General features: G+C 47.1%; 1 protein-coding gene across 1 annotated transcript; it reads left to right on the top strand.

Annotated features, from left to right (window-relative positions):
• Nucleotides 1-27,456, top strand: LOC146202818 (kelch-like protein 10). Its single transcript, XM_084602154.1, has 5 exons — nucleotides 1-245; nucleotides 7,333-7,549; nucleotides 16,161-16,310; nucleotides 17,412-17,614; nucleotides 27,312-27,456. Exons 1-5 carry the CDS (start codon nucleotides 1-3, stop codon nucleotides 27,454-27,456), a joined length of 960 nt encoding a protein of 319 aa, XP_084458280.1.

Raw genomic sequence — 27,456 nt, 5'->3', positions numbered from 1 at the left:
ATGAGCTTCCTTGCCACAGCTAGCGATGGCGCCAACGCCGACCTGGACAACCTCATCTTCATGACATGTGAGGCCAAGCTGCTCTTCAGTGGCGAAGGTCGCGCGCCGGCGTTCGCGCCGGGAGCGGCCTCTCGGGCCATGCCCGGCCTGAGGGAGCAGAGGAAGGCCGGTCAGTTTTGCGACGTCGTGTTCCGGACTGCCGATGGCGCAGAGGTGTGGGGGCACCAATTTGTCATGGCATCCAAGTGAGATACCGCTATTTGCTTTCTAGAATTTCCTCTCACGCCGTTATATACCATTTAAGTGACACAGGCTGTGGCCGTTATTCAACAGTTGAGAGTTGCGTTGCGTGTTCTATAACGGTTGCATTCTTACCTTATTATTAGCTCAACGCCCTTTAGGTACCCTGTGACTGTAACGAATTGATTAATGAAAATTGTGAGCACGTCAGCAAGCACACACGGTATGCTTGGAGCAACATATAACGGAAACGTTCCTAGTACATCATTCAAAAAACGCAGCGGCAGCCAATTTGACATATTGTCCATTCAGTGACTTATTCTGTGCCCATTAATGGCACATAACCTGTCTACTTTACAATCATTAAGTGATGCGTCCTGTGCTAGTTTTTTTTACAGTTTCATTGTCCTTTAGTCAGAGGTCTAGATTATGCGTTTACTAACGGACAGAACATGTGCCCGTAGTTAGATACTTTGGTCTCCTTGGCTAATGCATTTAGTGTTCCTTAGCACTGCCTTTTAAATTTTGTTGTGCATGCAGTCATTGCCCTTCCTTCATACAGTTCATTTGTCACTGAGTAAGCATCACGTGGAGCTCAGACACTTAGCATTTTGTAGTGGGAATATTTCATGTAACACACTAACGCAAAAAACTGCGACAAGGCTGGCTACTGTGTTATTTTGTTACGCTCAATCTATAGCGACGATATAAACGTAACAAAGTAAAACAGTAGCCAGCCGTTATAGTGTTACATGAATATTATTACATGTTACATGAAATGGGGAGCGAATGATGATGCCAATGCCTCTAGCTTTGAAGCTTGTCCTTTGTTTTTGATGACAAAGTATTTTTGTCATGAACCCTCTCATCTTCGGGATGTAGCAGCACCCTCTCTCGATGAGAGTGGCGGAAAAAGAAGGGACAAGGGTCGTGTGCCGGGAACGCTTGGTCTCCGGGGTTGGTACTCGGAGGCAGAAAAATAAAACCTTTGGTTCGGTCTACATTTGACTGGTCCGGGTCCTGTTTCCTGACGGCGCTCTACAGCTGGTGACTCCCGGACGTAATCCTTTGGCTCTTGCTGAGACGAGGTAGAGCCGTTGAGGTGCACCAGGGCCTGCTCCCTGCGAAGAACGCGGAACGCAGTTCGGTGCCCATTACGATGGGTACTGCTGTTGCTGTCTGTCTGCCGACCGGCTGTGAGAGCAACTCAGTGCTTCGGCTTTCCCAGGTCGAAGCCCACTTTGACCTAGCCCGCCGCACGATTCAGGTAACACGGTATTTACATCTCGTCTCCTTAATACCTCCGACCGTGGCTGAAGAGGTCGCCGATCTCCTGGCCCGGTTCCGCTTGAACCCACCGGCGTATCCATACGACCAGGTTAAGGCTGCACTCCTCGTGCGCACTGCAGCGTCGGCGCGTATGCGCACTCAAGAGCTTCTGTCCGCTTAGGGGAGGGCGATCGTCGCCCCGGTCAACTGGTCCGTCGCAAGGGCCAGCTTCTGCTGCTCAAGCTCAAACAAGATACGACACTCTCCTGCGTGAGCTCTTCCTCCACAGACTGCCAGTGAATGTCCAGAAGATCCTGGCCTCTCCCTCTACTATGGACTTTCCCCAACACGCCTACTTAGCCGACACAATCCTGGAGATTTGCAACAACTCTCCCCGTTTGCCACAGTCAGCTAACCGGCATCTCGACCACTCCCCCTCTGCCCCCCAGTTTCCCTGTCAGGAGTAGACGACCACGTCAGCATCTGTGGCTTAGCTTTGCTACCGCCTCGAGCAGCTGATCGCTTCCGTGCCTGCAGAGGACCCCGACTGCACTAGCGATGGCGCACGCAATCTCGTTCGGGTTCCTAAGAGCACAGATGGGACTCACCATCACGGCCGACAGTCTGTTATTACCACCGCCCATTCGATGCCAACGCCCGCCGCTGCCAATTCCTATGCTCCGGTAAACCAGCCGGCCGACCGCTGGCAGTGACAAGCAGTCGAAACTTCGAACCCGGTTGCCTTTTCTACGTGACTGATGGCAAGATCACCGGCACCAGATTACTAATTTGTACCGAAGCCCAAGCCAGTGTCATATCCGCCACGCACCATGAGCACTTTGAAACCGCTCACCCATATGCTTGTTGTGTTGTAAATGGCACGCGCAATCCAGTCTACAAGCAGCGCTCTTTAACATTGAACATGTGTCTGCATCGGATGTTTTGATAGATTTTCGCAGTGGCTGAAGTCCGCACCTCTGCGGCTAAAGTCGGCGCCGAATTTCTCGCGCAGTATGGTCTCTTTGTCGAAGTCAAATCTCATCGCTGACTTATTCGACCACTCGCCTCTCGGTCTAGGGTCTTGCAACGCGGGCAACTCATAATATCGCTTCAATCTGTGCTGCATTTGCCGATCCTCCGTTCAGCCCTTTATTCGGCAAATATCTGACTCTCACCGCCCACCAGATTTGACTCTGCCTTTTCGCCATGAGATGCGTCATCATCTGATCACAACTGGACCACTTATCTTTCCCCGTCTAAGCCGATTCACCCCGGACAAGCTCAAGATCTCTCGTGCCGAACTTGAGCACATGCTAGAGCTCGCCATCATTCGGCTTCAAGCACTTGGGCCTCTCCATGTCACATGATCCCCCCAAAATCTGCGAATTGTTTTGCATGTGGCGACTACCGCTCTCTCAGCGCCCATAACATATCAAATCGCTACCCTTCCCCATATACATGACTTCACCGTAGCCCTTTATGTCATGATCATCTTTCCCGGGACCGATCTCGTCCTACCACCAAATTCCTATGTCCGAGGAGTGTATTGTTACGGGGAGTATGTCTTGAGGCTTGCACTGCGATGGGCGGAATTCGGCGCATAGACTCCAGGAGCCGTCTAGCATCCACACTGTCTGCGTCGTTTTTTAGCACGACACTTCATCGTTCGCGCGTTCCTCTGTCGTCATCGTTGGCGAGCACACCACTTCGTTGGTCATGCGTTCCCCGGTAACACTATGCTCCTCGGCAAAAGGCAACGTCCCGCTGCGTATTAGGCGGGCCGTGTAAATCGGGAATTATAAGGCTGGAGGCGGGCCACATGCACTATTTCGGAAGTGGGTGTAGCAGACAGTGACTTTGGGCGGAGCAGTTTAATCTCATAGGACTACGTCGGTCACTGAGCGTAATATATGATGAGGACCTGTGTAGTGCGGTAGAAGGTTTTCACACAACCCCACACGTCGAGACGGGAGCCAGAGCAATACCAGAGACCCGGCAGGATAGTGAAAATCACAGTGGTGATCGTCGTAGCGGCGTTTTTGGGCTGCTTGGGAGGCAGACAGCTTGTGACAAACTATCTGGCCAGTGGAACTGGCTCGGGCAATGGTATCGCGGGCATAAGTAGTGACGGGGCCAGCTTCGGGAAGCAGGGTGGGAAAGGGCAGTAAGGGGTGTCTTGGAGGGTACCCAGCAGTATCATGGCGCGAAGAGTTGTATGCGAAGGTGACAAATGGCAGGCTAATGTCCAGTTGCGCTGACCGTCGGATACATACATGACGAGCTTATCGGGGAGTGTGCGTAAGCCCGTTCCTTTGAGGGTGATAGGCCGTGGTGAATTTGTGAGTACTTCGTCAACCTTGGAAAGGACGCAGAGTCCACGGTCGGTAAATAGTTGATGGGGAGGGCCATCACGGATTATGACGCCGTAAAAAAGGAAGTCGGCAACCTCAGTTGCGCGGCTGGTTGGAATAGCGCGAGTGATCACGTTCAGTTCAGTCGTTCAGTCGTGTCCGACTCCTCGTGACCCTATGGACCATGTCACGCCACGCTTTCCGGTCTCTCACTATCTTCATAACATCACATAACTTTATCTGCAGCGCCTCGAGGATGCCATCTAACCATCGCGTTCGCTGCCTACCCCTTCTCCGGCGACCCTCAACCTTTCCCAACATCAAATCTTTCTCCAGCGACTCCTCACTTTTAATCAGATGACCAAAGTAGCTGAGCTTTAAGAGTGATCACGTATCGCGTCACAAACCGCCATCACAGCCACCATCGGTCTCTTCGAATTGTTGCGGATGCCATTCGAACTACAACATGCTGCGCAGACATTGCAAAGTTTTATGGACTGTTCTTCGAGGTCTGCTTTTTGTTTTTTGCTTACGTGGCTGATCTTCTTGTCGCCAGCCACTCTATAAATGAGCACCAGCACCATTTACGCCAGTCCATATGTCTGTCTGACCATGGCATCGTCCTCAATGCTGCTTAGAGTGAGATCGGTGTACCTTGTCTCGATTTCCTTGGCCATCACGTCGACTCAAGTGGCGTTCGGCCTCTTCCCCCCATGTGCAACCGATCCCAAAATTTCCTCAACGAACTTCTGTTACTTCGCTACGTCAGTTTCCCGGCATGGTAAACTACTAGCGCCGGTTTATTCGCACCTGTGCCACACTGGTCGAGCCCTTTGATCATCTGCTCATGGCGGAGCACAACACCCATCCATTAAACTGGGACGAAGATGCCAACACAGCGTTTCTCGTCGTCAAAGAAACCCTGGTCAAATCAGCACTGCTCGCATACTGGGCACTTGACAGTCCTCACATACTTAGAACGGACGCCTCCAGCAATGCTGTCCTCCAACAGCCCATGCATGGCGCGTGGAAGCCTCGCACTTGTTTTCTAAGTCGATGACTCCTACTGAGACCCGTTATACTGTGTTTGCACAGGAATTACTCGCCATGTACCTTGCTGGCCACCACTTTCACCTTCTTCAAGGACGTTTCTTCCCCATCGTTACCGATCACAAGATACGCTTCACCATTCCTCCAGCCCTTATACACCGCGGGAAGTTCGTCAGCTTGCCTAGATGTCGGAATATACTTCCGACATCCGAGATATCACTTTAACCGTCAACATTCCTGCTAATGCCTTCCACTGTGTGGGTGCCATCACTGTGCGCCAGCCACGCCCGCTTTGACACGGTTCATATTGATCTGGTAGGACCTATTCCACCTTGTCAAGGTCACCGCTACTTACTTACCTGTGTTGACCGGTGCACTCCTTGGCCAGAAGCTACGCCACTTCCAGATATGTCGGTCTCCATCGTCGCATATGCTTTCCTGTCCACTTGGGTGGCCTGCCTTGGCTGTCCATCTGGCGTTATCACGAACCACGGACGCCAGTTCTAGTCGTATCTCTTCGCCGAACTCACTCACCTTCTCGGCACGACTAGCATGCACACCACTTCATACCCCTCCTAGACCAATGGAGTGGTCGAACGGTTCCACTGCCACCTCAGGCAGGCACTCACCGCCCGTGAGTCGGCCACGCAGTGGGTTCGGTGCTTGCCTATCATCTTATTGGGTGTATGCTTTGCTTTCAAACAAGACCTCAACTGTTCCTCGGCCGAGCTTGTTTATGGAGCCTCCTTACACCCGCCTACTGGCTTGTTCTACCCTTTACCCGCCCCTTCTTGCCCGAACGACCGCATACAGTTTCTTCTTGTAGTGTTCTGCAACCATCGACTACAACCGCCTCGCCCTCCACCAGCTCGTCAAATTTGCACATCATCGGACCTCAAGAAAGCTACCCATGATTTTGTGCGACAAGATTCGCACCGCCGCCCTCTTAAGTCGCCCTACTTAGGCCCGTTTTGTGTTCTGGACCGACGACCCACCTCATATGACATAAATATTGACGGTTCGGTCCATACTGAATTCTTTGAGCAGCTGAATCCTGCTTATTATTTCCGTGGCGACGCCTCTTCTTCCACCTCCGCTCGTCTACTACTGTCTCGCCCCTTCTCCGTGTTGAGTGACACCACGACACGCTAATCACTCGTCGCTCCACTCTGCGCTTTGGGGTGGAGGGGGGCACGTGGTAGCTCTCTCTGTGGACGATGAGATTGGCGGAAAAGGAAGGAACAATGGCCGCATGTGAGGTTGATACTCGGAGGCAGGGAAATAAAATCTTTGGTTCAATATACGTTTGACTGGTCCGGGGTCCTGTTTCCTGATGGCGCTCTTAAGCGGCATGCTTCAGAAGAGTCTTCACAAGGCGATTAGTGCGACAGCACTAGACGACTCCATGTTTGGATTGAACGCCATATTCTGGACACGGTATTTTTTAGCAGCGTTTCATTCGCTGCTTGTTTTCTTTCCACAGAGTGCGGTATATTTATTTTCTATGTCAGATCGCCCGATTGAATACTGTATACCGGTTGTATTGCCTCACATCGCCTAATCGCTGTTTGCCACCATATATGCGCCTGTCTCCTTTATAATTTTATCTCACTAGAATGTTTTTGTGCTCTTTCGAACCGATGAATGTGTAACAAAGGACAGTACAGCCTCGGTTCAGGTGGCATGGCTCCCTTTTGAGCCGCATTGTTACGCCTTAAGACAACTGTATTTAAATGTAAGAACGAATGGTTTCATGCCGCTGCAAATGTTCACAGATTCCATAAGTTCCTTACTTAGAGGAGGCAATAGAATAGCAACCACATTGCCTTAAAATTTACGGAATGACTGCTCATGAGTTCTGACGCATTTAACTTCCCCCAGGCACTGAACCCGGGAACGCTTATTGTTAACTAGCCTATTTAAATGCGATATAAGGTCAATGGATACATTTGTCCATACACTGGATACAAGTCCAGTTCACGGCTTTTGGAGTGACATACGCATCACGTATATGGACTATCAAATCGCTTCTCAGAGCTAAGTGTAATATATAGCAATTTGTTTCGTAGTGCATCCATGCAGGGCGTAAGCTGGGGACTATAACCAGAAGCCAGATTATCAGGCTGAGTGAGGCGCCGAGTCATAGAGGAAGAATAGAGCTCATAATAGAAGAGTTGTTTTGAAGAGCATTGTTATCCCATGTTCGCGTTTATGGGGTAGACCTCCGTAGTCAACTGAAATGTGTTGCTTCGGGATCCTGTAGTACATCTGCACCACAAATTATTGAGCCTTGACGCGTCCGTGGTATGCTTCAATTTCTATGGCGGTATACATACCGCTCAATCAAGTTAGTATGCATCTTGAGTTCACTGAAGAAGTGTTGAATTTTCAACGCGTCTTTTGCCGCCCCATCCCACTACAGGTTCTTGGGCTGCAATAATGTCTTCAACGAAGCCAAGATGACCAGAAAGCATGATCAGGAGCAGCAGGAGTGGATGCCACCCATCTGCGTGGTGGTGAGGGACATAAGCAGCGAAATGCTTGAGCTGCTTGTAGACTTCGCCTACCATGCGCCCCTCAACGGACGCGTCGGGTTGCACAACGTCGACCAAGTGCTGGACATGGCAGAAACGTACAACGTGAGTTTGAGATTAAGACAGAGCCAAGCCGCTCACAATGCACTACCACCGAAACGGCACCAGCTGATGAACATATGAGGAACAACAGTGGGTGGATGCAGACTTCGGAAGATTGCCAGATACTGGCTTATATGAATACACAAGCGACACACATTTCCGAATTCAGTTGCGATTAACGCTGCTTTTTGGGACGAAGAAAGCAGAGGACAGATGGTGAACGGTATGCCAGTAAAGCTAACACTGCCCTCCTGCTGTGCCTAAACGTGGTAGATGCGACATATGCAGTAAGACGGGTGCAGGCGCACAGAATATGAAATGAGAGCCGCGGTCGGCTTTGAGAAACATCCTATGTGCAGACAAATTCCAATTCCATTGCAGCTAACTGATGTTTTTTTTTTTTTTTTTTTGTCACGGTTGCTGGTAGGTTCGTGATGAAAGGTGCAAGGCGGTTGATCGCAATCTCATAATTAGATACATTGATGTCACTCGATGCAGGGCCTCCTCTGAGCGCCATTTAGCTTTTCTCTTCAGTTGTAGCCGAGTAGCGCTGATTTTGACCCCAGAGTATATCAAGCGAGCAAGTGTGGCTTCAAATACTGCATTGGATGTACGGTGACAGAAGAATTATTAGTGAAACCAAAAAGAGCAACGCAGTCTTTGCTATAAATTAGCGTGCCCTAGAATAAAAGTGAGGTGCGGAGGCAATAACCACAACGGTCGCGACATGGCAGGCTCTCTCCTATTTTCTAAAGTTATATTAGCAATAGAATAACAGATTGAGCAAACGAACGAGGTAGCATGATTGTGAATGGGTGGTTATAATTGCTCAGACGCTGTAACAACGAGGGTAATTAAGATAAATAAGACAGCGCACAAGGATGACACTAGAAGAAAGGAACTGTGATTAGGGCTGAGCTGAGCGCTTGGTGCCTGATCATATGACGCTAAAAATTATTGGTTCTGAGAACAAACTTGCATCGAGCAGTGAGAATGTTATGGCGGACTGTTCCGGCGGTCATGAAATGATGCTCACCTGTTCTTGAAGCTGTTGATTTGGCTTCGGTTCTTTACGACGTTTCTCATGTTCCTGTCAAGCGAAACTCGGAGAACTTAGCTGCTGAAAGTCTCTATAAGTGAGTGAAATATTTCACATGCACAGATGGCTCAGATTGCAACGTATTATTTAGAGCGGCCGTGCGGTGATAAAAATAAGCCCGCAATATTATCCGCACGAGGTAGGAAGGGAGCCAGGATCATGGATACAAAGACAGGTCTATTGGTGTTGATGAGCGGCAGGTGACACGAGTGCGGCGTTGTTACTGGTGGTCTCATGGCTGCACCGCGCAGAGACGGGGTTCAGGCGCACAGGTTGGAACGGACCAGTTTAGAACATAGTATATGCCTCAAGTAACTGCTCCAGTGCAGCAGTAGATTCCAGCAAAGTGACACAGAGCGCACCACGTTGTGTCGCAGTTTGTCCTCTAGGTAGAACGAGAGGAAGAAGGTGGTTTACACGGTGTGAAGGAGCACTCAACAAGTGTAATAGGGGGTACGCCTCAGTTCACAGGTCGAGCCAACTATTTGACAAGTGGACTTGTCTTCGTCTCGGCCAAGCAATCACTGGCAGGGGTTTAAATACGATTTTGCTTCCGAACAAGAAAAGCTGGGGAGGGAAAAACTGGGTGAGAAGAGAGTCATCTTAAAGGGAAAAATAAAAAAAAAATATAAAAATGTTTTTTCAGTATGTATTTCTCAGCCTGGAACCAAAGATCCCGCGGCCTGCAAAAGAAATAAAAGCGGCAGTACTAAGGAAATCTACAATATGGGTGGATGATTAATCACTTAAGCAAGTTTGGTACAGATACACCTTCTTACAAAGGGACATGCTTTGCAAAGGGCCCTGATAAGGTATATATCTAAGGGGAACAATTAATACAACTTTATGCAAAGAGGGGGGAGGGGAGGACAAAAAAAATAATTACCGCACCGTGAACCACAACTGACATGCAAAACAAAAAAGTTCGAGGGCAAGCTCAAGTAGCAAGTGATAAGGAGGAAATGTGTTTGGAGAAACATGTGCAGCTTATGCTATTGGGGAGGGGAATGGAGAGTACGTGTGCTGTGAATAAGCTGTACAATTGACGCTATGTGGAATTGTTTTCTCGAATAGTTATGGGGCAGAGGGAATATACTTAAGGGAGTCTAACGTTTCTTTAGAGATATTTATTCATGCTCGTTCCAATGTTCTCAATTTCTGAATTAGCTATGCCTCTCTCTATTTTCATTCCCTTTCAGGTGTAAGGCCTGGCTGGAGAATATATAATTTAATTTCTACGAACTTACGGTCTTTCTAGTTGAAATGCTGGGAAACTGCTTTCGGGAGGTTTTTGCCTGCGTCTGCACCGATGGCCATTAAGCTTTATGTTCATTGGTTGCCCTGTCTCTCCGATGTACTGCTTATGACAGAAAGAGCATTCTTGAAGGTAGATAGCGCTTGAAGATGATTTTATGTGAAAAGTTAAATCGCTTGCATTACTTTTACCTGTAGTGTCTTTTTGTATATGATTGTACGTCTTAAATCCAGGTCGAGAGCAAGGATGTGGCTGTGTTGGATGCTTGTTGTCGAGTTTAGTATATAGTAGGATATATCTGAGATTTGCGTTACGTTTCTATGTTACCCTTGGTGCCTCCGGAAATATTTTCTTCAGGCGTTCGTTACACGTTAGCATGGAGTGGTATTTCCGCAGAATATTGTTTATGCTTGGATGGGCATTGGAGTATTTAGTTACAAATGAAGGCTCGCGTTCAGTATTGGCGTTTAGTCGTTTCGTGAGCACATCGTTGCGGTTTAAAGTGCTTGCTTTTCGGAGGGCCATATTAAAGGAGTTACTGGGATAGTTCCTCTGGATTAGTGTTGCCTTCAATGAATGTAGTTCGTTTAGGTAGTCATTATCATCGCTACATATTCTTCTAAGCCGTGTCGCCTGTCCTACAAATATTCCTTGCTTGCAATGTCTCGGATGATGGCTCTTCAAATCTAGGTATTGTTGCTTATCCATTGGCTGTCTGTACAAGGAAGTTATGTTTCCCATTTTGCACTCACATCGTGGTGTCGAGAGAGTCGACGTTTAATTGCGACGGCTGACACCTGAATTTAATGCTAATGTGATGATTATTAAGGTGCGAGACGAACAAATGGAGTGATTCCGATTCATACTGCCATAACGTGAAAATATCGCCAATATAGCGAAGGTATATGAGTGGCTTTTCCGGAAATTAATTTAGTATTTTGGATTATAGGACTCCCATGAATATATTCGCGTAAGTCGGCGCGAATGGAGTACCCATGCTGGTTTCAAATATCTGCAGATTATATGATGAATCGAACTCGAAATAATTCAAAGTTAGGACTATATGAGGAGCGAGAGATAAACTTCAGAGGCATGCGGGTGGTGGTTGTTTATTAATACTTGAGAGAGGGCGTCGATACCTTCATCGATAGGAATATTAGTGTAGAGTGCCGGAACGTCAAGGGTGACAAGCATACAATCATCTGCAAGATTGGTGGTGTTAGTAGTACGCTCAATAATTCGGAAATAGTGAAGAAAGTGAGCTATGTCCTGCACAAAGGAAGGAACCTGGGTCGGGAGGTCTGCCAGGTGGTGATAAAGGAATATTGAGAGGTTTTCTGTGTGCGTATTATTGTTAGAAACGATTGGTCTTCCAGATATGTCTGTGGTAAAAAATGCTTCGGCGGAAACCTTGTGGATCTTGGGCAGTAGATAAAATCGACCTGCTTGTTTGTATGATGGCTTAAGACATTTATAGTAAATATAGGTAATTAGTTCTCTGGCGAATAGATCTCCTATTTTATTCAGGATGACTTTACTGAACTGTTCTATTGTGTCGGTATTTAACGAGGCGTCCGACTAATTTCAAACGTGATCAAGTATAGAATTAGGAACCTATTTAAGTAGACGTAGCCATGTGAACCTACCACAAGCACCTGTCTGGCCAGCACGGATCAAGTGAACACACAAAATTGACAAAGAATCGGTACGCCCACGACCTCCCATTGTCAGTACCAGCGACATGTGCACACAAACGGAGGCCATGAAACTAACACCAGCAGAACAACACGCGCGCACAGACCCGAAGACATACCATAGTACCTTCACACCGGCACCCACACATTCTAGGAAAGACACCAGCTGCCAGGCGGACACCGAAGTGGACTTCACCACGAACACCAGCCCTAAGTCAGCCACCCACAAACACATAACGCCTATCAGGAAGTCCACTCGGAACAAAATGTCGGACTCCTAGAGCCGAAATCCCCCAGCATAAATGTCGCCCTTTTCTTGTTGCTAGGAAATTAGCCGCAAAGCACAGTAACTGCACATCGCATGTGGATACTGACAAACATTATTTAACGAAAGCAATGATACCGAAAAGACTTAGGATGAATGTTAAGTGCGCTCTCGGCATGCTTCGCCGTTATCTATTCATTCGCTGGAAAACAATTTTAGATGACGCACCATTAGTTTTGATAGCCATTTTAAAACAACACTCTTAGGAAAAAGTAGATGATCTTAACGACCAAATGGACAAAGTAAAACTAACCGCGGACGAGCATCAAGTACAAAAAGAATTCGTGAAAAAGAAAGAAAAACTTCAGGCTAATAATCCGCGTAAATTCATAAGAGATAAGCTGTCGGTAGATAATGACGCACCTTGGCAGCGATGAATACTTCCTGCAGTTTCACAACAACGATGAGTATCACCTACGACACAGGACACAGATGACAGCAACGTCATTGACATTTATAAATCTGTAAGCAATAGGGATAAACAAATTCTATGGCGCGGCCTTACCTTCTGCCAAGCGAATAACAGCTTTAATGAATATGAACGTCACTGAGATATAACTGAATTCGCGAGAAGAATGCGTATTAAGGAAGTCTTCGCCGAAAATCTAAATAATGTACCGGAATCCTCTAGCCTACTTGGAGCCCCCAGCACATGGTTTCCTGATGCAGAGTGCATCCCTGAACAGGACCTATATATTAAATCCGTCTCAAAAGAAATCATTGAAAAGACGAAGCTTGCTCGAAAGCCCAAAAGCCTCTCTATAACTGAAAGAGCAACTCTTGGCGACCTAGCTTCTGGAACTGACTTAGTTATCAAGCCTGCAGACAATGGTGGTAGCATAGTGATTCTCCAAGTTGAAAATTACAAAAAAGGGGCATATAGACTGCTTAACAATTATTGCCACTGTTGAAAGATTAAATGCCGATCCGAACAGTTCAATGAAGCCATCCCGAATATCTATTCGCCAGGGAACTAATTACCGATATTGACTATATTGACTATAAATTGATTATAAACAAAGCTGGTCGATTTTTCCTACTGCCCGAGATTCACAAGATTTCCTCAGAAGCATTGTTTACCGCAGCCGTGCCAAGAAGACAAATTGTTTCTCAGCGTTTGTCAAATTCCTTTTTCGTGTCCAACTAAGCTGCGCAGCATTTGTGAGATGTTCCAAATAGCCCAGTCCCATCTCGATATTATCAAATCCCCACCTAGCAGACCTCCCGACCCAGCTTCCTTCGTTAATGCAGGACACACTTCACTTTCTTGGAATTATTGAGCGTATTAATAAAACCACCAATTTTGCAGATGATTGTACACTTGTTACACTTGACGTTGCGGCCCTCAAACATTTCTATCGATGAAGCGATCGGCGCCCTCTCTCAAGTATTAATCAACTGCTATCCGCATGCCTCTGAAGTTTATCTCTCGCTCCTTCAACTAGTCCTAACTTTAAATTATTTCGAGTTTGATTCATCCTAACATTTGCTGATATTTGGAACCAGCATGGATACTCGATTCGCGCCAACTTACGCGAATATATTCATTGGAGTTCTAGAATCCAATATACTAAATTCATTTTCGGAAAAGCCACTTATATACCTTCGCTGTATTCATGATATAGCAGCATGCACCTGAATAACTCCAGTCATTCGTCTCGCAGCTTAATAATAATGTCTAATTTCTCGGCACCACGGTGTCAGTGAAAAATGGAAAACTTATAACTTCCTTGGACAGAAAGCTAATGGATAACGGATAACGCAGTAATTATCATCGCTACATATTCTTCTAAGCCGTGTCGCCTGTCCTAAAAGTATTTCTTGCTTACAATGTCTCGAATTATGACTCAGATTTTAAGTCATAATCCGAGACATTGTAAGCAAGAAATATTTTTACGACAGGCAACACGGCTTAGAAGAATATGTAGCGATGATAATGACTGCCTAAACGAACTACATTCATTGAACGCAACACTACTCCAGACGAACTATCCCGGTAACTCCCTTAATATGGCCCTCCAAAAAGCAAGCACTTTAAACCGCAACGATGTGCTCACGAAACGACCAAACGCCAATACTGAATGCGACCCTTCGTTTGTAACTAAATACTCCAATGCCCATCCAAACATAAACAATATTCTGCAGAAATACCACTCCATGCCAACGTGTTACGAACGCCTGAAGAAAATATTTCCGTGGGCAGCAAGGGTAACATAGAAACGTAACGAAAACATCAGATATATTCTAGCACATTCTAAACTCGACAACAAGCATCCAACACCGCCACATCCTTGCTCTCGACCTGGATTTCAGACGTACAATCATATACAAAAAGACACTACAGCTAAAAGTAATCCATGCGATTTAACTTTTCGCATTTTAACCGCACATCTTCAAACGTTGTCTACCTTCTAGAATGCTCCTTCTGCAATAAACAGTACATCGGAGAGACAGGAGAACCAATGAACATAAGGCTTAATGACCATCGGTGCAGACACAGACAAAAACATCCCGAAAGCAGTTTCCCAGCATTTCAATACGAAAGACCATCTGCAAGGGACAGAAAATACAGAGAGGCATATCTGTTTCGTAAATTTAGAACATTGTAACCAGCAGGAATAAATATCTCTAGAGGAACGTTAGAATCCCTTAAGTATATTCCCCCTGCACCATAACTATTCGGGAAAATAATCCCACATAGCGTCAATTGTACAGTTTATTCACAGCACTTGTACATTCCATTATCCTCTCCAATAGCATAACCTACACATGCTTCTCCAAACACATTTCCTCCCTATCACTTGTTATTTGATTTCTCCGTCGAACTTTTTTTTTTTTTGCATGTCAGTTGGGGTTCACTGTGTGGTTATTATTCTTTTTCTTTGTATATACCCCCCCCCCCTCCCCCTTTGCAGGAAGTTGCAAGAATTGTTGCCCTTAGATATATTTCTTATCAGGGCCCTTTGAAAAGCCTGTCCCTTTGTAAGAAGGTGTATCTGCACCAAACTTGCTCAAGTGGTGACTAATCATCCACCCATTATTGTAGATTTCCCTAGTACTGCCGCTTTTATTTCTTTTGCAGGCCACATGATCCCTGGTTCCAGGCTGGAAATATGTGCTGAATAAACATTTCTTTTATTTTTTTTTTTTATTTCGATGGAAATGCTTGCAAGTGAAAAGGTTTGGTGGAAAGGCTTGTTAGCCATAAAATAGCAAAATTCCCGTGACATCAAGGCAGCGGGAGATAGGTAGTAGCTATCTTATTTCTCGACTCTGCGTAGAACACATTCCTTCTCAGTTTAGTGGTGGAACTGCCTTTCAACTCGTGGAGTCTGATGAAGGAACTAAGTGCTGAGGTTCCCAAGCACAAAGGAGAACGCACACATCACATACCATTTACAGGCTCCGATGCACACCATACACAAGGAGGTTTCTGGAAGCAGACTTTTTACTCTAGTAACCGTGTCCGACCGGCTTTTTGGTTTGGTTTGGTTTATGGGTTTTAATGTCCCAAAGCGACTCCGGCTATGAGAGACGCCGTAGTTGAGGACTCCACAAATTTCGCAACCCGGGGTTCTTTAACGGGCACTGACATCTCACAGCACACGGGTGGCTTGCTTTTCGCCTGCATCGAAAAGCAGCCGCCGCGGCCGGGATTCGATCTGGCATCCTTGGGAACAGTTGTCGAAAGCCTTAACCACTGCGCCACACAGGCTGAGCCCGAACAGCCCTTTGCTGCCCCAAGCAGTTTATAGGCAGGGAGACAAATCCACGGACATCGTGTTTATGCGGAAATTGAAAACACGTAACCTGAAATAACGCATCAGTACGGGGAGTACAAACCTGCAGTTCTCACGGTGTCTTTTGAGCGCTTATGCTGCGAATCATGCCTGGAAATGGGTAGCCGACACGAAAATTGAAAACACGTAACCTGAATTAAATGATTCCGTACGGGGAGTAAAAGCCTGCAGTTTTCGCGTCCGACGAAAGGAGTAGTATAGAGTTGGGATGCAGAAGAACGTAGCTCGCAATACTGATCGCTAGTATCCACATCATACAAATTACATAAGACATAAGGCCTTTATCGATAAACACTGCTTGCCAGAGTAAACAAAAATCCTTAGCTCTCCATGGGCAACCCTTGGTGCTGTTTCTGTGATTTTTTCTAGCTGTTTATTTTATGGAATGGGCATTTAAACTCATGAAATTTTAATTTTATTCGTTTCATTCTAACGGCGCAGGTAAGCAAGATTTGCGACCACTGCATCAACATGCTCAAGCAGAACCTTGACCAAGACAGTTGCGTCAAAGTCTACCGTCTGGCCACCACACGACGATACAGCAATCTCGCTGCAGAGGCCTTTCGCTACCTGGCCCGACATCTTGGCTTGGTGAGAAGTTCAGGGCGGAATGCGACAGGGAGAGGCAAGCTATACAGACCCGGATTGTTCTTTTAGGGTGCAGTAAGGCAGATTTCATGCTAGAAGCAGCATTCTCTGTAAGCCTTGCGTATAGAAGGTTTGTTGATTGCTCCCGAGATTGCATCCTTTGATAGAACCTTCAGCGAACGAGGGTCTTTTGCCAAGAACGCTGCCATTCATAGTTCTAGAAATGAGTCACACTGCTTTCTGTGACTTCGCAAGAAAGATGAAAATTGGCACAACTGGAATATTTTGCTATGAACATGGCTAAATGAATTTCTGCAAGTTTAATTTGATCAATGCGTTAGAATTTTGGGAACATGCCCAAATATCTTTTTTTCCCTTTCTGACGCTGTTCTCTTTCCACCCAAGCCATTGTTTATAACCAGTCTTGCATCAAGGGAGGCTTAGATTACCCATCACTTTCTTCTTTCTTCGTAACAGCTAGCCCAACAGCTATATCATCGACTGCAAAGCGGACGGCCACGATTGTTATCAATTGGTTAACCTCACATCTAATGCTTTCATTTCACATCTGCACGAAATGGCACTGTCATAATATATTTGATGTCCTTTTCTCATTATAATAAAAACAAGGAGGATTCCACATGAATTTCGCCTTCCTGTTTTTCCGGTTCTGTTCATTGAGTGCCTGTTTTGAATTGCGTGGCTGTAGAGGCAGGAAATCAAAAATGGCAGTATGGCGTACTAACCCCTTTTCCTGAAATAAATTGGTGAATTTGCTTAAAGAGAAGAATTTTGGTGCGAATGACAAACAAATATAGCTGAATTTCAGCATGTGCGTATAGAGCTTACCTGCTGCTTTGGCTTCTCTGTCAGAGCTGGTCTCCTCTTCGGCACTGTAAAATGAATACGCATATGCAAATTCTTCGCGAAGGTTGAGCAGAAAATCAAAGGAAATCTCTCTAGTCTGCTTGCAAGGGCCCAACGTAGACCCGTAATGGAGTCAAGCGTTGGCTCCGAGCAACGTTAGGCGCCCTATGTGCAGAATGGGGCATTAACATTCGGCGAACTGTGCCGTTCACTCGAATGCGTTATCGCTGTTTCCAGATTTGGAACGCCAATGAAGAGTTGCAGTCTCTTTCCCCTGAGGAACTCCGAGCCATCCTGATCGAGAATCGGCTTCAAGCGCCGAACGAGGTGAAGCACACCTTCCGTGCCATCCTAAAATGGATCTCTTCGAGCCCCACTCAACGAGAGAAATATCTCGCCGCATTCCTGCCTCTGGTGCGATTCTTGCACTGCACAGCGAGGTGAGTTGAGCGCTGTCGAAGCCGAAAACATTACTGCGCAGTTACGTGTAAAGAACATGCCGGACACTACTGGGTTTTGGCGATCTTAGTCGGGCTGGCCTATTAGTGAGAACGAAACCTCAAATATTAACGAGCAATATACGCAGATATAATTTTCACAAATAAAGGTAACGGAGGGTTTTCCCCGAGTTTTGCAAGCCTATATCATGCCATATGTACATTTATAGCGCATGGATGAGTTTTTATTTTGGTTGAAGGAGTAGACATACAGAGTTTCAATTTCTGATATTTATTTGCAATAAATCGCGAGTAGAAAATATGTCTCGTGACGTTAAATTTGCCTACGCCAGACAAATTATCATTAAATCGTCTTTTTCTTCCGTCGCGAACATTTTCGTTTCAGCAAGCCAACAGTCTCTCCTGCAATCACCGATTGTGTCTTGGCCCTGTCACCTTAATGGGTATGGGTATAGACCGACACCTTGTTTATAGACCAACACCGATTTGTGACGTAAGCACGATGCGGCGGAGCTTCTGTCGCCAGGCTGGGCCGGTTGGGGGCATAGAGTTTCTTACTCTTACCTAGAGGGAAAGCTGTGCTGCCGTCTATGGGCGTTTACATGGAGTTTCCAAACGGCCAGTTCAGCCACCATGGGCGCTCAAAGCATCATGGGCCGGTGAGCTACCGAGTGCAGAACTACAACTTTTGGCCAAAACTAATGCAAAGATAAACGTTGTTCTACCGTAAATAATGTCCTAAGATTGAATATTGTGACTATAAATTGTAAAGAGAGAGAGAAACAGCATGTCAGTGTGATATTTAACCAATATAAGCGATGGCTCTTTCTCCTATTGGCTTAGTTTTGAGCAGCACAAATACCAATATTTCGCACTTAATAGGCAAACTTTGGAATAAAAAACGTTATGAAAATATTTATGGTTGTGCAATCACTTAAGAAAGTTTTTAGTGGCATTTTGGGCAACAAAAACCATTTATTGGCGACGTCTGCTTTTGAGCTTTCGCTACTATGGCTTTCGCGGTCTACGTACGCATCTTCAAAAGATGATGATGACGAAAAAGAAACATCGAAGTAACGCCACTCCACGTACCTGAGAAAAACCGACTGTCCCGCAACAAGTAGCACACCGGCCCATGATTCTTAGCGCGCCCATGGTGGCTGAAGTGCAGCGCCCTCAGCTTTCCCTCTAGTTAGTGTAAGGAACTCTATGGTTGGGGGTGAAAACTAGGCTTAGCGCCCATAGGAATACATGGACCACAAAATTTCAAAGCAATTTTCTAATTTCACGGCGCACCTATGATCTCGTTATTCTGTACAGAACAACCATGAACATCCTAGAACAGATCACGAAAGTATGAAATCTCATTAACGAGGCAAAGTATTTTTAAAATACCGTGAAACGTATGCGGGTGCGAGTCGGGAGGACGACCCATAGAAACACGTGTAAACACAATTTACCGCAACATTTTACTCGGTTCAGCAGCGTTGAACCCTTCTCATTTTTTGGTGAACGTCTTTTATCACGTCCCGATATCCTGCTGTATGGCACACTACATTCCCTTGCAAGTACTGCAAGTCTGACGACTTGCGGGACCGTTCATAGCATGATAAACTGACCGCGCACAGTTGCAGACGGCAATGCACCACCGGCGCTGCCGCTAGCAGACGCTCCGGAGCTGGAGGCGGCCGTGGTGGGTATCGCCAGCTGCACTGTCGTCTGCTGGAATGCACGAATCTCTTTCGGTCCGTATTGTCGTACGGTGTTTGACAACTGCCTTTTAAGTGTAATTCTGTCTAGGATTTATCACTTGAGAGACAGTGTTATCAAGCTAATTTACTCCATACGGCAGCATATCAGACTGTAAACAAAACTACGTGATTCGCTGCATGAACATTTCGGCGATATCTAGATTCATAACATAGATTATTCGGGGAGTTTTAAAAGTAGACCACCTCCGCAATGACGCAGCATACTTCTTCAAAGCGCTGGCCAATGTTTAACGACCGGCCACCACTTCTGGTGCTCTGCGAAACGAGAAAAATGTTGCGGTAAGTTGCGGTAACTTGTGTTTTTATGGGTCGCCCTTCCAACTCGCACCCCCATACGATTCGCGGTGTTTTAAAAATACTTATTTTCGGTCATGAAATTTCATACTTTTACGATCTGTTCTAGAATGTTCACGGTTACTCTGCACCGATAAGGCCATCATAGGTGTCTCGTGAAATTGAAAAAAAAACAAAAAAACTGCTTAGAAATATTTCGGTTCCATGTATTCCTATGGGCGCTAACCCTATTTTTCACGCCCAGTCGGCTGCAACGCCGCGAGCGCCCTCTTTGTTTGTAAACACGGTGTTGGTCTATAAACAAAGGGGGCATTCGCGGACGTCGAACCTGATGGGGGGTGAAAAGTTGGCTTAGCGTTCATTAGAATACATGGAAGCGAATGTTTTCAAATCAGTTTCCTAATTTCACCTGGCACAATTGACGTCGTCATTTGAGGCGTAGCAGCAGTCAACATACTGTATGAAGCCTGAAACATGTGTAAAACAAGTTTTTGTGCAGGAGTATTATTAAAGCACCGCGAAACGCATGATTGTACGAGTCCAGAGTTCGAATCCTCAAAATGCATGTGAGCAAAACTTACCGTAATATTTTTCTAGTTTCGGAGTGGACCAATATAGGCTGCCGGTGGTAAAATGTTGTCGAGCTCTTTGAAGAAATATGTGACCTTATTATACCAGTCTGAAGACAATCTGTTTTTAAAGCAACCGACTCACTGTACGCTGGGTGCTTCTTCCAAGTCTCAAAAGCTTCTCCTTTAGCTTGATATGCTACTTCGTCCACTAAATTTGCAGATAAATACAGTCGTTAAAGCAATGCAGCCTAGGAAAAAATTTATTCGAAAGCATCAAACGTCATAGCAAGGCGACGGAAGAGAACGGCCCACTGTGGCACACGGCGGTTATTATATATAATGATCGCTACCCAGCTCCTGTCCTAAGTTCGACCACGTGCTTGTGGTGTTTTTTCCGGCCAATGTAAGGACAGGACACGTGCCCCAGTTAACGCTGTTTCCCATGCGGATGAGTTTGTCCGGTTCCGTTCAAAAGGTGAATTGATTTCTAGGGAAAGCATGCGACCTTTCGGGGTCTCCGACTCGTAGCTCCACAGATCTTGATTTCTCTTCGTGGTTAATTTTAGGGTCGCTTCAATATTTCGTCGGATGGGTCCCGTTTCCCTCCTTTACGCAAACCGTACAAGTTGAGTACGAACAAGGACACACGCGTCTGACGGGAACCACCTCGAGCAGAACGTGCGCGATTTGTATGTTCTCGATAGTGTGTTCCATGACGGTGAGGTGTTTGGATACAACGGAGCTTTTGTTTTTTTGTAGCGTCCTATCTGTTCCTTCGTCGCCGCGCCCTGTCGTCGGCTTATTGGTGTGTGCCGTGAAGACTGTGAGGGTGGGTTAGCAGCTTACTTCTTGCATTGCTATTACATAGGGGGGGGGGGGGGGGGGGGTAGATTTGCAAGATACTGTGTAAGGAGTTCCTTCTTTCTTTGGTATGTTTTTAACGATATTTATTGCCTCAAGGCATCAGTAGGGTATGAGATAAAGAATGAGGAAATTATTGAATGAATGGAAAAAGGCTGGCTTATTTTTATGAAGTCCAAGAGAGAGCGAGCGATGATGTGGTACCCGCATCCAAGCGAGATACGAGGCAGGATTGCTTGCTGAAAGGCCAGCTATCGTCAAGTGCCGGATTCGTGTCGGTTTCAGAGCGGGTAGACCCACAGCAAGTGGTGAATGTCGGCTTCATCATTTCGGTCTTTACATATTGGGCACCCTGGGCGGGGATATAAGTATCGGAAGTTAGACCACGTCCGAGGTACAGCTTGTGTGAAGACAACCCCGACCCGGATCCTACTAAACGCAACCTCCTCTGCACCGGTGAAACCGCGGGGGAGGGATACCGCACACGGAGGCATAAGATCACTCGTGGAGCGCCAGAGGGGTTCTTTGGTTTGCTCGACAGTTCCACTAGAGGAAATAATCACTGACGCGTCGAGCGCGGTGCATTGTGGGGCAATGCGCCATTTTCAGTTCGAGCCGAGCGGGTGAAGCTGTCAGTTGTTGCGCTGCCATTCTGCGTTTCGTCACCATCTATGGTACACTGCATTATTGTCGGCTGCAATAACCGGAGTCAGACCAAGGAGCAGAAGCTGAAAAGCAACAAGAAGGGCCTAGGTTTCTTTAAGATATAGACGGTCCCGTACCCGCTGGCCGTGTTCGATGTAGAAGAGCAGAGCTGCAACATGCTAACATTTTTCCCCGTTGCCTGCCATGCACACACAACTTGCCGCCAGGAATTCTCCGTCATTGTCCGCGAAAATCCGTGCTTTCACGAAAGGGGTTGATAGGCTTTGAGAATGATTGACCTGTGCAGGTAGTAAAGCGAGCAAATGCAATGATTAACAGAATCGTAACTAAAAAGCTGAACGCTTACCTGCGTTAAAACGACGACAGTGCCCTGGTCAACTTTCTTCAGCCATGGTTGCTTCACCCAGACAGTGGTCACGTACTTATGGGCTTACAGCGACTTGTAGACTTTCGATTGTTTACGAGAAACAAAACTTGTAATCAAACAAGGTAGTTGTGAATGTCACACATGCTGATCCGCGGCCACAGATCGACGTCCACAGTTCAGTCCCGAATGTCGAGCGAAAACGCATCCACGCCGCAAGCCTCAATTTTGGCAGCATACCTCTCCGTGTCTGCATCGCACAAACTTGCCGAATAGGCGGATGAGGGGATGGAGGCAGGTTTTCTAGCTTCCATCTGCAGCGGAACAGTGAGCGTTCGCGGACAACAAAAATACGCGAGATACGTACGTACGTGCGGTCAACTGTGCTATGCGACCGATCCCGACGAACATCAAAATGGCGGCGGGTGGGCAGAGACGTCGCTACTACGTCACATGGATACTCCCTATAGCCGGATGGGTGGACGGTCTTCTCGTATTTTTGCTTTAGTTTTTCGTTCAGGCCTGCTGTCCACGTTGTTGTTGATGGTGGGGTTGGGGTGACAGATATGGCGTGAATGGTGCCTGCGCTGAAGTTATCGCAGTGTCAGCGGCACCAGCGTCGGCTGCCATCGGTCGGGCCGATGTGGTGGAAAGCGGTCGCGCATATGGTGGCAGGCGACGCGCTTTCCGGTGGTCGCGCTCGTCTTGTGTGTCTACCGGGTAGTTATCTCGGACGAGCACTGTGCAGGAGGCGTGGCCGGAGGGGAGGGTGTAGAGAGCTGTCTTCCATTTGTCGTGACTAGCTGGCGCAACAGCTCCGTCTGCTGTTGCTTTTGTTGCTACATTCGCTGGTCAATATGTTGGAGCAGCCGGTCGAATATCTCTTTCTTTTCCTTCCTGACCTTCTCATGGCAGCTATCTACCATCGTTTTTTTTTTTGCGTCAGTTCGAAAAGTAGCGGTCACGGCCTACATAGACTGGTCTGTCACTGCTTGGATCTTTTCAATAGAGGTATCTGGGGAGGGAGGAGTAAATGGCGTTGGCTGTTCACTAATTAATCGAGTAGGGGGTTTGGTGTTAGGTTGTGATGAGGTGGTGTAAAACCTTTAGTGGTGTTTTTGGGCGGCTTGCGCTATTTGTCTGTGGCGGGCGAAATGGGAGAGATGGGTTTGGGGAGTGGAGGGAATTGCTTTGTCAAGCTTACCTTCGGATGGCTTCGGTTGTCATGGCCCTGGTTTTGGATGGGGGCTGCCGTGTCTGGCTTTCTCAGCAGGTACCTTGACCGGCTTTAGACTGTTGTGGTGGTGGCAGAGTAGAATCCGTCTCCGGGCCTATCTTTTCCTAAAGTATTCCGTGGTGTTGTTTGCAGTTCCTAGAACTAGTTCGGTTGCTTTCCTCCAGGTGTGAGCCTGCCGTCGTCGTCTTCATCACCGCAGTCCCCACATTATGGGAGTTGCTGCGCGACTGGTGGAGGTTTGCATGGTTTGAGTGTTGTGCCGGCAGTCCATCCGGGGCTCTTTTGTAATTGGGATTATTTCTGTTATTGGTGTTCGATCACAAACATCTTGTTGAAGGGTCTGCGTTGTCGGCTTGGGCAGCGAGGGTTCGTGGCTGGGTGTTCTCCGCCGCAATTGTTGATGGAGCAAGTTTGGCACTGGTTCCCATCATTGCGGTCATCTGCACCACATTTGCCACATCTTGTTTTGTCTGGGTTGGGACGCGCGTCTGCCCTGTGTCCCACGCCGAGGTATACGCTGTACACTTGGTGTCCGGGCTTGTGTGGCCGACATCGGTACTCGGAGGTGCCGTATTTAACATAGTAGGGGACGTGAAAGCCTTCGAATGGGATCAGAGCGGTGGCCAATTTGCCCATCATTCTGGCTCTCAGTTCCACCATGAGGGCGTCTGTGCAATTTCCTTCTTCTAAAACCGTAAGTACCCCTTTGCAAGAGGCTTCAGGGGTTGCCACGCATGAGACGACTTCATACCACTTGCTGCCAAGGTCTAGCGAGGTTATGCCGCGTAATCGGTGAGTAGCTCTTCACGCAGGGTGCTGAAGATCTCCAGGTTTTGTTCTGGTCGTACTCTGATTATTAGTTCACGCCGGATTTCTGCTGGAAGCTGTGCTGCAGCACTGATGGCTAGGGCAATTTGATACGTTGTTCACATTACTTAGTCCGTATGGGGCCTGATTACAATTTTGAGATCGTCGATTGAGAGAGGTGGTGGCTTTTGTTGCCCAACTCAGCGTTGCTGTAGCTTATGAAGTTTTTCCACTTCGCTGGTTGCTTGGGATTACTGCTGTCGCCCCAGCAGACCCATATATATGCGCGCCGTTGGCGCTCGGTTTTGGCAGCGAACTAATCACTGTCGACACGTTCGTCGCTTTCGTCGTCTGAGTCGGATACTCTGTCGCTATCCTCCGTGTCCATGACGACGTGCTGATCCTGGTCACCCATAGGTTGGTTAAGCAACGTAGTTGACGTTTGGGGTGGTGTTGCTGTTGCTTCCTTAAATCCATGGTCACGCGTGGACTCAAAGGTCTATCCCTACTTCGGCCTCCGGGCAGCGAATCCAGGGGGTCGGTGTGGCACCACTTCAGTTCCATGCAGAGGAATCCACGGGATGCGGGCTCTGAGCCTGCGTAACCTGCCGGGTAGAGGAAACAGCCGCGGTGACGGTAGGTTAGCCAGATCTTTTTCGGGGATCTGGAGCCTCGTGCGGGGCGACGGATCGAGGTTCGCAGCGAGAAGCGCCGGAGCTGCCAACAAACACGTCTGCGCTTGGTGCGTGCTAGAAAAGACTCTTCAGCCGGCGTTTTTTATCGTCCGCTGCTGCATGCGGTTCGGGCTGAGAGATATCGGTCTTTCGCTTAGCTGTTTACGTCGTTTGAGTTGCTGTATTTAAGAGGGAAAGTAACCTGAGCGGCAACATGTCGAATTACACGAGGACTCGCCGTCGCAAGAAGCACCTGGGGGATATAGAGCTATAATTATCATTTGCCGGTACATTTTAAATATAAATTCACTTCAAAATGACGCATGTTTTATCATTAACCACCGTTCGCATTTGTTGGTGCTCTGCAGAAGAAGCAAATTGCTTGGTTAAGTTTTTATTGCATGTGTTTTCATGACTTGCGCTCCCGGCTGTTTCCTGACTTTTCCTGGCGTTTTAAAAATGCTCAGTCTCTGTAAGGAGATTTCGTACTTCCACAATCTCTTCTAAGACGTCTACGGTTAACCTGAACGAGTTCCAATATCTTGATTACATAACAGATCGGTGTTGGTCTATACTTGACTTCAACAGTAACAAGCTATCCGCGGCTGTGATGTAAATGGCTTGACGCAAATTAACGACAATTTATTAATTCTTTGCATCGCTTCCGAGGCGAGGTGTTTCTTACGCAGGGCTAGAAAGAAAAATATCAAGGAAGATGCGTTCGCTCCTGACCACTTATTTTGTCGCAAATGACTTTCGTTAAGGCATTTCGGGGCATTGCGACGGGTCACGATGAGTCGAATAGAGGTTAGCTGAGTGTTGCTATAGAAGTTCCAGCTACGCATAGTAAGTTAAAACTGTGCTGTGATATCTGCTGAGACTTTAACAAGTGCTCGTAAAAGAATGCCCCCAAGAATATTCTTCCGCTTTCTTGTTTTAGTCCAGGAAGAGAACAAGCACACGACCTAATATATTCCGGACTTTCAAATACCCAAAATAAATGGCAGCGCACTGTCCGAAATACAGCCTAGAATTGAAGGCGGAAGTGATGGAAATGGTTGCCAGCACTAAATGAAAACGGTTGGCGGCTGGAGATCACACTTTCTAATTTTTACCTATAAAAGCTATTCTATTCTTGTTATTCTCCATAACTGAAAATTTGTTAAAGGTGTTTTCTTCGCACCCCCAGCTCTCTGGAATAGTCCCAACTATCGCTGACTGGTCGGCCGTCAGCAGCGACCACCGTGTAGCTGAGTATTAATATTGTTACATAGCCCGACGTGCGGAAGACGAACTAACTACGGTCACCCAGACACAGAGAACCCGTACGGCGCACGAGAAACAAAGCTCAGAGGCACAAAATCCGCGTGGTTGAGACATTTCGCTCACCTTGGCCGTCGCTAGCATCATCTGTTACAAAACTTTAATTTGTAATTACGAGAAACAAAAATAGTTGAGTCAGTGGGCATGCGAAGATGGTGACACTGGTTGTCTACTTTTACGACGAGCTGCCGATTATTGCTCATAACGTACTTCCTAGCTGCGTTTGTACCAAGCCGTTTTTAGCGTTGGAACTAGTTTAGTGTGAAAAGTGTACAAATCTCCCGATGTAATACTGACGTTCAGTGCCTTGCAACGCGTGATGGCAGCCGTGCAAACGAGAAGAGCCTGTACATATTTTCTGGGTTTCTTTTTTAGGCTAGGGGGTCTCGATGATCGGCTCTAGGTCCAACCGACGAAGATTACCTCGGCAGATTACTAGCGCTTCAATTTGCATTCGGTAGGGAATGCACTTTAATTGGCACTGGTGACGCCCGGTGTTTCAGGTGCATGAAAAAATTGTTTTTGGTTAGCCCTGCAACGTGTGCACCATCTGGTAATCAGGAAAATAAGTGGCAGCGTGTTTGCGCAAGAAGCATTGCAAATGCGCCTGACATATATTGGTCAATACAGGGAGGAATATTTTTTCTCCAAAACAGTTACTTCGACCGGATTGTCAGCCATCCTCAAGTGCACACAGACGGAAACAGCATCATGGTCCTCAAGGCTATTTACCAGGTTGGTTGGTTTTGTGCATTGAGATGACATAACCGCGGTCTGACCACGTAGGGGTTTTTCGTGTCTGCCGCCCGCAAACAAATGCTGTGGAAATAAGGGACTTCGTTGTGGCATACATAAGAAGGGACTCAACAACCACTCACAAAAAGAAAGCGAGGAAAATTTTTCAGGTGCGTTGATGAATGTGAAATAATAATTAATCGCGGAGACCACAAACTGGCTACAAACTAAAGAAAAACCAACCACGTGTCCCCGGTGAAATACCTACGACCTCAGGATTTCGAGGTCGGTGCTTCGCCATTGAGTTACGGCGACGGCTGTTTAACATAGTACTAACTCTTGGGTATTTGTGTTGCGTGTAACCTGTTCTTCAGAGTGTTCGCAAACGCCGACCTCATCTATGGCGCTGACCTGGAGCGTCCTGTACCGCGAGTGTCACGTAGAACGCGGACTGACGGGAAAGGTGGGAGCTGCGTGATGACCTTTGTACGCTACCTGTGGAAGGCCTCTTTAATGTAA

The sequence above is a fragment of the Amblyomma maculatum genome, chromosome 1 (assembly GCF_055883805.1).
Source record: "Amblyomma maculatum isolate TAMU_Amacu chromosome 1, ASM5588380v1, whole genome shotgun sequence".
NCBI classification, from domain to species: Eukaryota; Metazoa; Arthropoda; class Arachnida; order Ixodida; family Ixodidae; genus Amblyomma; species Amblyomma maculatum.
The sequence above is the reverse complement of the archived record's forward strand: the minus strand, read 5'-3'. Positions and strand labels throughout refer to the sequence as shown.